The sequence below is a fragment of the Stegodyphus dumicola genome, chromosome 8 (genome assembly GCF_044657685.1).
Source record: "Stegodyphus dumicola isolate Sdum_Otavi_A_Nest chromosome 8, ASM4465768v1".
Taxonomy (NCBI): domain Eukaryota; kingdom Metazoa; phylum Arthropoda; class Arachnida; order Araneae; family Eresidae; genus Stegodyphus; species Stegodyphus dumicola.
Window position 1 is genome coordinate 173,291,753 of NC_140775.1, and position 12,562 is coordinate 173,304,314.

General features: G+C 28.9%; 1 protein-coding gene across 3 annotated transcripts in view; it reads left to right on the forward strand.

Annotated features, from left to right (window-relative positions):
- sas (stranded at second transmembrane protein) overlaps positions 1-12,562 on the forward strand; it is a 167,631-nt gene that overhangs the window by 132,655 nt on the left and 22,414 nt on the right. For all 3 annotated transcript variants that reach the window (XM_085822772.1, XM_085822770.1, XM_085822771.1), the window contains exons 8-11: positions 71-190; positions 4,283-4,717; positions 7,481-7,726; positions 11,118-11,462. In XM_085822772.1, the coding sequence (XP_085678898.1) occupies positions 71-190; positions 4,283-4,717; positions 7,481-7,726; positions 11,118-11,462 (1,146 nt within the window). The remainder of the gene's footprint in view (positions 1-70; positions 191-4,282; positions 4,718-7,480; positions 7,727-11,117; positions 11,463-12,562) is intronic.

Below are 12,562 nucleotides of genomic sequence, written 5' to 3' on the forward strand. Positions count from 1 at the left end.
AGTCATAAATTTTTGTGTTAAGATGAAATTCATTGTGGCTTAATAATGTAAATAATATTTCTTTTAACAGTTTATTGTGAAAACGTTCATTGTGGGCCTAATGCTAGATGCATAGATGCAAAAATGCCTTGTGTTTGTAATGAAGGCTATGAAGGCGATCCTAATGATCATGTAAATGGATGTCTTTTAAGTGAGTTTCAATTTAGTAATTCATTTCATAGTATGTAATATGACCTTTTTTAATAGCAGTATTAGAAACTTTTCGTAAATCTCATTTGATTAATATTATGGAGACGATACACCACAGAACTATGTTTTAAAGTATACTATGTAAAAAAAAAAAAAAAAACCACTTCAGAATTAAAAAAATTATCCTAGACATCAAATTAATGTATTCAGTAGATATAAAATCAATCAAAAAATATATTATTTTTTTATAAAGTTGGAAGATTTTATCTCAACCTGTTTGATCAAACAGTTAATAAATTTCACTCTCCTTAATTTTTTTATTATACAGGAAGTAATTTTCAGAATAATAGCTCTAAATTCTGTTATTGATTAAATAATGTGGCATTATAGCTTGTTCTAATTGTTGAAAATGCAACTACTTTTAATTGCTGTATCTAAATGGAAAAAATTAAAAATAATAATGATAATAATAGAATTAAATTTTTAGAAAAAGTCCTTGCATATTTGTTTTTTGGTAGATTATAATCTTTTACTTATTTCCCTTTTTAATTTTTTTTTTAAAAATAAATCCTTTTCACCAACTCAAATTTTTTCCCTTTTATTTTGATCATTGATTTGTGTATGTGATATTTTTCCATTATTTTTGTTTGTTTTGTTTTGTTTTCATCAAGATAGTATTAAAAACTTGTTATACTCTTGGCTAATTTTGTTTACATAGGTTTAATTTCACATATATAGATTTGATTCTATGTACATAAGTTAACAAATCAAAGTTCTGATAAATTCTTATTAATTTACTTTATTATCAATTAAATGTTTTGCTGATTACTGTATTCTAATAATAATGTTTGGAATTATTGTTTGGTTTTGTTATATGTAATGAATTATCATTTATGTGTTATAACTTCATGATGCTTTCCATTAAAATAAAACATTACTTTAATTTTACAATTTTAATGCTGAACAACAAAGAGCCCTTTTAAAAATTTTCTCAATTTTATGAATTTTCATTTTGGATGGAATTAATTTATCTGATATACCGTCTAACATAAGAGGATATTAAGACACAATAACACGCTGAATAAATACTGATTCAGAAGTCAAACAACAAAAATCAGCGTTAATTCACAAAATTTTCAGTTTCACCTTGAAGTTAAATTCGAAAAACTTCTTTTACAGTCTTCCAGTTCAAGTAGTTCAAAAAATCTTCCCATTGTAAACATCAAGCCAATAGTTAATATTTCTAATGTTAGTCTTTCAGAAGAACAAGAGAGAATTCTAAAATATAATTTTAACTTCTCACAAACCTGTAAACCCTCGATTCCAAAGATTTTGGCTCCTATCGAAAAAGCTTTCAAGTTCAGTAAAGTTTCAGATTCACAGAAAGAAATGATTAGGCATCTTATCGCTCATAATGTGAAATTCAATAATAAACCTTTGAAACCAAATCTAACTGCGAGAGAAAGAGCTACAATGCGCGAGATTCATTCTAACCCGGATATTGTCATTTCAAAGGCCGACAAAGGTGGCCAGATAGTCGTCATGGATAAGAACACTTACATCGATGGTGTCACTAAACTCTTAAACGAAGGACCATATAATCCAATCCCTAAAGATCCTTCACCTTCAGACTTATCCAAAATAAAAACTGCGATCAAATCTTCGCAAATCATTTCAAGCAACTTAAAACATTCGCTTATCCCATCTGTTGCGAATTGTACCAGATTATATGCTCTTCCCAAAATTCATAAAAGTGGTATTCCTTTCTGCCCTATTGTATCAAATTTAGGTACTGCCTCATATCCATTAGCTAAATATTTAGTTTCTAGATTTTCCACTCTATTAGACAATAACATTTACACCATAAAAAATTCAATAGAGTTTGTAAAAAAGGTTAAAAACATTTCTCCTAGTAATTTACTCATGGTTTCTTTTGATGTAAAATCATTATTCACCAATGTCCCAGTGGAGGGTGCATTAAGATGTCTAGAAACCAGACACTGCGAATTTCATTTCTCTTGCATCGAAATTGATGAGCTAATTTCTCTCACTCTGTTTGAAACAAACACATTTTGTTTTCCAAAATAAATATTACAAGCAAACTGAGGGATTAGCCATGGGAAGCCCCCTCAGTCCCATCCTGGCTGATATCTACATGCATTATTATGAATCAAAATTGTTTGAAACTTTAAACTTCCCGGCATGGTTCCGCTACATAGACGATACTTTTACCCTGTTTGAAGGTAATAAAGATGATTTAAATAGAGTTCTTTCAACAATGAATTCTATTGATCCTGCTATTCAGTTCACTTTTGAACTTGAGACTTGCAATTCTCTTCCGTTTCTCGACATTCTGGTCACACGTAACACATCCAACTTCAGTACTACAGTTTACCGTAAACCTTCATCAGTTTGCCTTCCACCACACTTTAAATCATGTCATCCGACTAAACAAAAGTTAGCTTCATTTTATTCCTATGTTTTCCGTGCTCTTCAAGTTTGCTCCTCCAAACTAGCCCTTGATGAAGAACTAAATTATTTAAAAGCAATAGCTATTGACAGGGGCTTTTCACCCAACATTATTAATCAAGCAGTTAAAAAATTCTCATCTCAACACACTAAAAGCCACACTCTTATTTTAGGAGATTATAAAAATTCTGTTGTCATTCCCTTCTTTCCATCAATTAGCTATAAAGTTGCACATATTTTGCAGAAATTTAACTTTCGGGTTGTTTACTCTCCCATCAATAAAATTCCAACTTCTATACTCAAGGACCCCATTCCGGATATGAATTCCTGGGGTATTTATAGGATTCCTTGCCAGTGCGGTTTAATTTACATTGGCCAAACTAAGAGAGCCTTAAAATTTCGCGTCAAAGAACATGAGGCATATGTTAGAAAAAAGGAAACACAGAAGTCTTCTGTTGCTCAACATTGTTGGTCCGAAAATCACACTTTCAATTTTTATGCTGCCAAAATTATTCAAAAAACATCTTCCATTGGAGAACTGGATTTTCTAGAGGCATTTCACATTCATAAAAATCTTTCTGTTCTAGTTAACGATCCTAATTCCAATCCAAATTTGCCTTCGGCTTTTAGAGAAATTATGTTTTAGTTCTGGTTTCGCCAACAGATGGCGCCACTTGCTTATTCTTGTCCAGGCTTTCTTATCTTATCTAAACATTATTTCCTATCTTGTTCATTTGCGGTTTTGCAGCTGAAGATGATGGTTCGGTAAAACCATCGAAACTAGTCCTGTGAAAATTTTGTGAATTAACGCTGATTTTTGTTGTTTGACTTCTGAATCAGTATAAGAGGATATCCCAAGTTTTATGTACTTACTATTGTTTAATAATGGTGCTGTGTATGTAAATTTTTATATTACATAATGGTACAAAATTATATGCTAGTCAAGAGAATTATAGCTCATTTCTCTAGTTAATGATATTAAATAGATTTAAATTTTGTATTAATTGGAATTTCATTAAAGTGCTAAAAAAAATTCAAGTTTATTTTATTCTTACAATTATTAAAAGGCAATCTAACTAGAAACTGCACCCAACTTTTTAACTGAAGTTTAATGTTAATGAACTAAAATACTATAAGTTTACTTTTTTTTATAAAAAGCATTGGTTTCTGGTGCATTCAGTGTTCGTTTTTAATCCTCTGAGCAGCGTAGCTTCTTGGATCTACTCATGGAAAACTGTTTTTAAACAGCTTTTATTGGCTAAATTTGCATAATAACTTATTTTAGTTTCTTTTTCATAAATTTCCATTCATTTAGATAAAATTCTCATTGTTAAAGAAAGTAGGAAAGTAAATTCTAATACATCCCCAGTAGCTAAAAATTTCATGACTAGATAATGGCAGTCATGCCACCTTCGGATTAACAAGTGTTAATCATGTATAGCACATAATTTTGGTACATTAAAATATGTTTATTAAAGTTAAAATTAAAATGCCCTAAGAAAATGTGAATTAAAATTGAAAAAATAGTACAATGTCTCTCTTCATTATCAAGCATCTAATTTGTTTGTATCTGGACTTGATGTTTGCACTTGTCTGAATATGTTGTTGGTTTTTTTTTTTATAGATAATTCATCATATGAAAATGTGACTGTAATTCAGAGTAACAGATCAGGTTTTGAGTTAAATTTGGAGGACAAAAGCTTGCACGGAATGAATGTTATACTGACGACTGTAACCCCAACTCTTGATAATCAGCAGGATTCTATATCTAAAAATGAACTCGGACTTGAAAACAAAGAAACTAAAGATGCAGGTTTAACTGAAGCACCTTTTGAATTAGATCTCACTTCACATACAGAACATGGCAAAGATTCTAAACATGATGTAGCTTTGAATAATGATGAAGCAAAACTGAATGTAAGCTCGGAAATGCCCAATGAGGAGGAAAATTTTCATTTTAAAAGACCACAGGACATGGATACTGAAATGCCTAAACCTGAATCTATGCCTGAAGCTGTTGAAAATGATACAGATTCAGTTATGAAAAATGAAAAATCAGGTATGTTTTGAATACAATTCTTTAATACATGTATGTTACTTTTTGATATATTATTTCTGTAATTGCTTATAAAATTGTTACAGACTATTGTGTTATATTCTGTATGACACATAATCAGTTTAAAAAAATTTCTTCATGCCTTTAATTTCTTTCTTCTTTCAAAAAGATTATAAATGCTTATATATATTTCTATGAAATATTTAAAAATATGCAACTAAAGATACATCAGAATTTTGTTATGATTGATTATTATTTTGAAAAACTTAGATGCATATGGGGAACATAAGAAAGGATATTTCTGAAGTTAGCATAACAAAACAGGCAGTGAACATTTGTTATATATGTTATTGTTTGGAAAGATTTCGTCTTTTGAATGAGCAGTATATGCTTAAAAATGCATACATACTTGCTTTTTTAAATAAAGTTAAATATTTAATTTACTTTATTTTTTAAATAAAGTAAATATTCAGTGACATAAAACTTTGTGACTCAATACCTCAATTTCAGAGCTAAAAATGCATTTTTAAGATTATATGTGGACTGCTGATTTGAAAAAGGGTGGGTGTTAAATGTGTACTTTTGATGTGATCAATGAAAAAAAGTAGATCAATTTAAAATACAGAATAAGCATTTGTTTAAAGATCGGTAGAAACAATATAGACACTTTCTTCAAGGACTTATATTTTGAATGGTACTCATGCAGAAATGGAGCTAAGAAATTTATTATAAAAATATCTTCTCAATCTCAAAGTAATAAAGTTTGCCTTTGGTGTAAATAAATTTTTGTTTCTGCTTTTTCTTAAGCATTAATTTCACGATTTTTGAATACTAACAATACGATATTAACTTTTAAACATCCGATATGTTTTTAAGAGTAATAAACAAAACATTAAGGGGTTATTTAAGAGATAGTGACAATATCAGTGTCAAATTTGCATTTCACTTATTTTAAATACATTCAAGATACTAATTCAGAAGACAAAAAACAAAAATCAGCGTTATATTTACAAATCTTCTGAATTAGTATTTATTCAACATGTTATTGTGTCTTAATTACATTCAAGATATTCAGAAAGGGAATTTTAACCTGAAATTTTTTTTTGAATTTTTAGTTGATCATAAATTTGTTGAATGAGTTTAAATATTCTTGCTTTCCTGTTCATGAAAGGCTAGTAAACTTTATCTAAAATAGGTTTAAAAGCATTACTCTATAACTGAAAGTGGAAAAGGAATGATAAGACATAAAAAAAAAAAATAAAAAAAAAAACAAAGCAATGTTGTTATTTATTAGTTTACAATATAATTGTTCAATATGGTATTTTTGTAAAGAAAGGGTATTACTGTACATTTTGTAAAAAATAAATAAGCATTGTATTTAATAATTATAATTATTATTAATTATTTAATAATTTGTTTTAAGAATATGAATAATAATTTTTGTGGGAGCTTTTTTTTCACCCCTGGAGATCCCAGCATTCATTTTTTAAAGTACTAAGTTTAGGTCTTGTTTGAACACAGCATTAAATATTCTCACCAAATCACTGACCATAGAAAATGTCTTTTAAGGGATTATATTAAACAAAAAATTTTTATTAGAATAAATATTTTTATCGTTTTACTACTAATAATAATAATATACAAACAGTAATTAAGCTCACTGTAGTAGTGAATAAAACTATTGGATGTCGGTAGGTTGTCCTGGGTGTATTGCTAGCAACCAAACAAACTGTTTATTGGCTCTAAAATTTTCTCCATGTTTAACATGAATACAAGCCAAATATTTAGAAAATTCCCCACAAAAATATTATCTTAAAAAAGATAGCCCATGACTATTTTAACAACTGTAAAAAATAATCTATGAATATTTTTCATTGTATAACAACACGAGCAAAATGATTTTCTCTACAAAAATATATGTATCAGCACTGCTTATTGATTGCAATTAAATTAAATGTACTGTTCTTATTCCTTGCAATATTTCACTTTTTTCAAAAATGTTTTAGAAAAATTTCCAAAATGCCAGTTCAGCATAAGTAAATATTGGCATTTTCTTCAAAAGAATTTTTGCCTAGAACAAAGGCCTCTGCCCATGTTTCTGATTTCTATTGGAGCTGTCTTTAAAGTACATAAATGGCCAGAAATCAAAATTTTATAAAACTTCATGCTAAGTAAACCTAAAATTACCATATAATATACATCAAATGAATAAAGTAAATAAATACAATATGTAACAGTATCAAAAAAGTGGACTAGCAAAGGTACAGATAAATAATGGTAAATATTCACATAATTAATTGAAATATAGATTTGAATAAATTATAGGTATTCAAAATTTACATTTATGAGCTTTCTAAGCATATCTAACTATTACTTCACTCTGTTATCTATAAAATGTAAATTGAACTATTATGACATGGAATCTAATCATTCAGTGTAGTAAAATCGTATGTAACCATTGCACACACACTGAATAGGAGTTCATTGTAACTACTTTTCTCATAATTGTAACATTCCACCATTATTGAAAACATGTGAGAAGTGGTTAATCAGTAAATTTATAATTTTGAAGGATTTTTATTTGTTTTAATTAGTAGATAAAGTAGTGCTTGTAAAAAAGTAGATTGTATGACTATTCAACATTTTCTACATACATTGCAGTAACATTCACAACCCATTTATCAAATTGAGGATGTCACAACTCAATAGATCCTTTTTTAGGTACATTTATATAGTTTGTATAGTTATACTCTCAAAATTTTACAGACCAGCCCACAATTTTTGGTGGTTGTGAGTATAACAACATCACCTATGAACAAGGTGCCAAATTTGAAGATGGATGTGATGCTCGCTGTACATGTGAGGGACAAGGTCATGTGTCTTGTGTACCACGTTGTACAGTGTTATCATCTGGTGGTCCAGCCTGCAGAGAAGTTCCTGATCCTGATGACTTATGTTGTAAAATTATGGTTTGCAGTTTTCCTGGAAGTTCAGAAGCTGAGGAAATAGATGGTGAGTAGTACTAAAATTTGGTCTTTAGTTTGATAAAATATGAGTTTATAATTATACTGCTGGTATATGTATCAAACATATTTTTTTGTGACACAAATAAAATTCCTGTTTGAAAATTATGTTGCTTGAGGCAATATTGTATTCCTACTTCAGGAAATGGTTCTTGCCAGCTGATGCTGGTTATATTCATCCAGAGCTTTTGTATGATCACATTGTTATCATAAACTCAAAGTGTGTTATAATTATTTTGTCAAGGTACTTTCTTGAAATCATCATATGAGAAAATCTAGACTTTCCTCTTCCTCTAAAATGTTGCAGTTCATCTCAAGAGCTTCAACTATTAGACAATATTAAAAAGTTGCTTAAATCATAAAAGTTTGTTTAGCATTACTATGTATTCTGCATAGTTTCACCTGTACTGGTTATTACTAATTATTTTGGCACTTCAGTTTGTGTCTGTATATATATATATATATATATATATATATATATATGTAAGATATAATAAAATACGATGGCTGCTTTAAGAATAATTGGCAACCTCAAAATTAACAATTCTAGATTTTATGCTCTTCCCCTAAATTCATCTGTTCTCCCAAATTCAAGATCTTTCTAGGTAACATAACGCATAATGCAGATACCTCTTGCCGCCCAATCAAATAATTGTAAACCAAAACTTTTTAACCCGAATAGAAAGTTTTGACTCCCTGTCTTCTTCCTTTGAATTGCAGTGTCTTTTTTCTCTTTTGCTTAAGCTTTCTTCCTGGCCAGACGCTTTGTTACTATGCTTATCATCTAAAATGACGTCGTACTTTAAAATCTGTGTACATGGAAATTATTGTATTCAACTATAATTGAAAAATATCTTATCTACTAAAAGATGATATGATGGGAAATATCTTGCAATAAAATTATGTTTTGGAATGGCCATATCTGGAAGTTATTGGCTTATGCATTCATCCTTCCAGCTACACAATAAAGTGTCTTCGGAGGCCAGAAATTGAAGTACAGGATTCCTTCATCTACGCATTAAAACACAACATATATGTACTCATACAGACATACACACACGTATATAAAAGACTATATTCTTAATTTTAATTTGTAATAGCCCTTAAAGTATTTTTTTAATTTGATTATTTTCTCTTTTGTCTTTTGCAAATACGCTTAAGGTAAATCTTTCTAAATCTTTTTGAACAGTTCAAAATTAATCTCGATCATATGATTCTCATATAATAATAATAATGTGTCTACTTTCATTATGATAAAAGTAAAACTGACATCTTTTTTTCAATAATATGGATAAATTTCTAAACCAAAATTTTTAACTAATCTGTAGAAACAAAGTGGAACCATAACTTCACTATTATTAACCCTCTGAGTGGTGCGTGTTCTTGGATCATGAAGAAGACCTGTATTTAAACAGCATTTATTAGCTAAAATTGTATAATTACTTACTTTAGTCTATATTTTCACAAACTTACATTTATTAAAATACCAAGTGACAGAAAATGTTATTGCCAGTCATGTCATTAGAGGGTTAATCAGTAGCATCAATACCATAACCTTTGCAGTCCTCTCATGCTTCTCTATGTCCTGCAAACATCTACTTTGCTGCCTCTGTTTATTGCCAATTTATGCTATCAATATGTGATACATGTGCTTATGCTGTCCTATTGTATTTAGTTCTACAAATGATAACTGAAATAATGGTTAGTGTCAAATGGCCATGATTCTGTCTAATTTAGAACATCTCCCTCTTTCATCATGATCTAGATCACTATCAAAATTTTTAATTGCATATATATGTAATGAAAACAAATTTTAGACGTGAAGTGAGAACACTGAGATGCAGAAACACAGAAATACTGATTGCAAAGTGTGTAGATCCATACTGAAGAGGAAGAATTTTGATTGCGTAGCATGCTAATCCATAATGAATAGGAAACTTGGCAGATGTTTATTTAAATTCACATTTGTGCTCACAATTCACTTGGCACTCTAATCATGCCTATTTCCAGATCATTTACATATTTTAATACTATTTGGGATAGGAAGATAGCACAGAGAAATGGTGTCCAAGCAGCAACAGGGATACAAGCTAAAAGTGCGAATTTATCCAGTATGGAAGATTGCCAAGAGGAAGGTTTTGGTTTAAGTCAGAAAGGTTTTAGTTCTCAAAATCTTGAGTTCAAGTTCCCACTTAGTTACGTCATTAGCATTACACAAGCCATGCAACATAGATTGTTTTAGAAATGATGTAGTCCAGAAATATTGTTATTTTTTTTAGAATAGAGAGATGAAGTACCCAAATTAAAAATGAGGAATTAAGAGAGTATTACTAAATTAAATTATAAAGCATATTTGCATATTTTTTATCTTACATCTCTCTCTATATATACATGTATTACTAAAATTTTTTTAATTGTAAAACAAAATTATCCCAATTATTTCTGTGCAATATACTGCTGAAAATTAACCAATATTAGATAAGAAATAAGAAATTTAGAACCTTATTCACAAAGACACGAAAGAAATGATTAAAAACCAGTACAATCAAAAATTCATGATAAATATGTGAAAAATTAACCAATAGTATTATACTAGAGAATTATACATATGTAAAATTAAAAAATTACAAAATACAATATATATATATATATATATGGAGAGGAATGTAATTAAAATCTGATTCAATGTTATAAGGAGGAGGTAGATCAGATTCTATTGAACCCTTTTCCACAGGAAAACCACTGTGTTTCTGTTAAACCAAAATTAGCTGATAAAACATTCTAAATTATTTAATCATAACAGTTCACCTGAAAATTTTGAATTCCACCCAGACGCAGAGGAAATCCATTAATGAAAGATACAAAAAGAGATCCATATGTAAAAAATTCCAGTGTCAGATAAAGTAAAAGAAATTAATTAGCCACTTTTTTGCTGAATTTAAGATTAAAATGAATTAGAGGAATACAAAATGTATATAAAAATTAACAGAGAACATTGAAATCAATACTTATGAAGAGCGAAATGATGCACTGGAAATCTGTTAATGAAATATACGTAAAAAATTCCAGGGTCAAATAAAGAAATTTATTATCCACTTTTTACTGAATTTAAGACAGAAATTAAAATGTGGAAATACGAACTATACAGAAAATTAACAGAGAACATAGAATTCATAAATAAAAAGAGCGAGACTACCCCCCCCCCCAAAAAAAATGAGATTAAAAACAGACGCTTAAGGGTTGCTAGTTTGGCTTGGCGAAAGAAATTGGCAGTAGTTTAAAATTTTTGTTTTGTACATGACGCTTTGTGATTTTTAACTTTATTTTTCAAGCTAAGTAAAATTTTGAAGTACATATTTTATTTAAAAATTTATTTTTAGACTTACCTCTGAAAATCTTATCTGCTTTGGCCCAAAATGGAAGTTCTATTCGTGTACGTTTGGGACTTTCGACTCATAAAATGCCTACAATGGTTGGAAGAGATTCATTGGAAGTTTGGTATCGAGAATCATCTGATAGTGACAATGATTTATCACAGTGGAATAAGAAACTGATATCACCAAATGAGCTCACAGAAGTGCAGAGAGGGGTTTTTGAATTTGACATTAATAATCTGATGCCACAAACAGATTATTATATTAAAGTTGCAAAAGAAAGTCAAGGATCTACAGATTTAAATATGGCTGATTTCAGTAATACAGTGAATGTAAAGACTTTTCCTGCTGGTATGGACTTTTTAATATATATGATGCAGAATATTCAAGTGTATAATTATGTGTATTTACTTATTTTATTTTGCTTGAATTGTTTAATATTATGAATATAATTATTATCTGATTTTTGAGTCATATTTTTTTTTTATAATCATTAGAAACAAAGTAAATTCTAACTGTAGTAAAAAAATTAAATTATAAAGAAGTAAATTCTCATTGAATAATTGTATTATTTAAATAAATTTAGGAAAAGAAAAATTTTCTTTTATTTAATTTATTCTGCCTTCCAAAATTTAAGGAACTTAATTTACAGACAATTTTTTCTTTAGATCCTTCACTATAAATAAATAGAGAAATTATCATGAAATACTGTTCTCACTTAATTTGTGTATTAATCCTAATTAAGAAAATAATTTATATATGCCTGAGGATAAATACTTTTTTTTTAATTGGAAAAACTAGATGGTTAAAATTTGTAATAATGGAGTTTTAATAATAATGTTCACTTGCATATTTTTGAATTAGTTTTTAAAATCATATTAATTTTGAAAATGTTTTAGGAGGTATTAAAATGTTATGTTTGAATTATTGTTTATGTTCATAGAGAATTGTCCACATTGAGAAATAATTTTTCTGATCCTTGGCAAGCAGTTGACTGGATAGACATTGGCCTGTCATAGACTGAAATAGCAATGCAGTTAAATGCTTGTTATAATCCTGTCAAAAGAATATGGAATCAGATTCTAACTGAGTTGCAGTTTCAAAACCAGTAGACACCAGTCAGTTCAAATTCATATGATAATTGCTTTCTGATCCAAAGGGCCACAAGAAGGAAAAGTATAATTGCAATCTCAGCTTTTTGGCAATCATTTTGCTATAATAGGATAGGAATGAAATCTACTTCAGCTGAGATTAAACTTCCCATACAAGAAATGTTTGTTAAAGGATCTTTGGTGCTTATTCTATGAACTCAATGTACATAAAGCACCTCAACTAGTTTTTGCAGAAAAGCACGTTTCACGAGGCAGATGATACTGGGGCGAAGTAATATTCACAAATGAATCCAAGTATTTCCTATATGGTGACTGAATTATGTTATGATTTGAGAAATA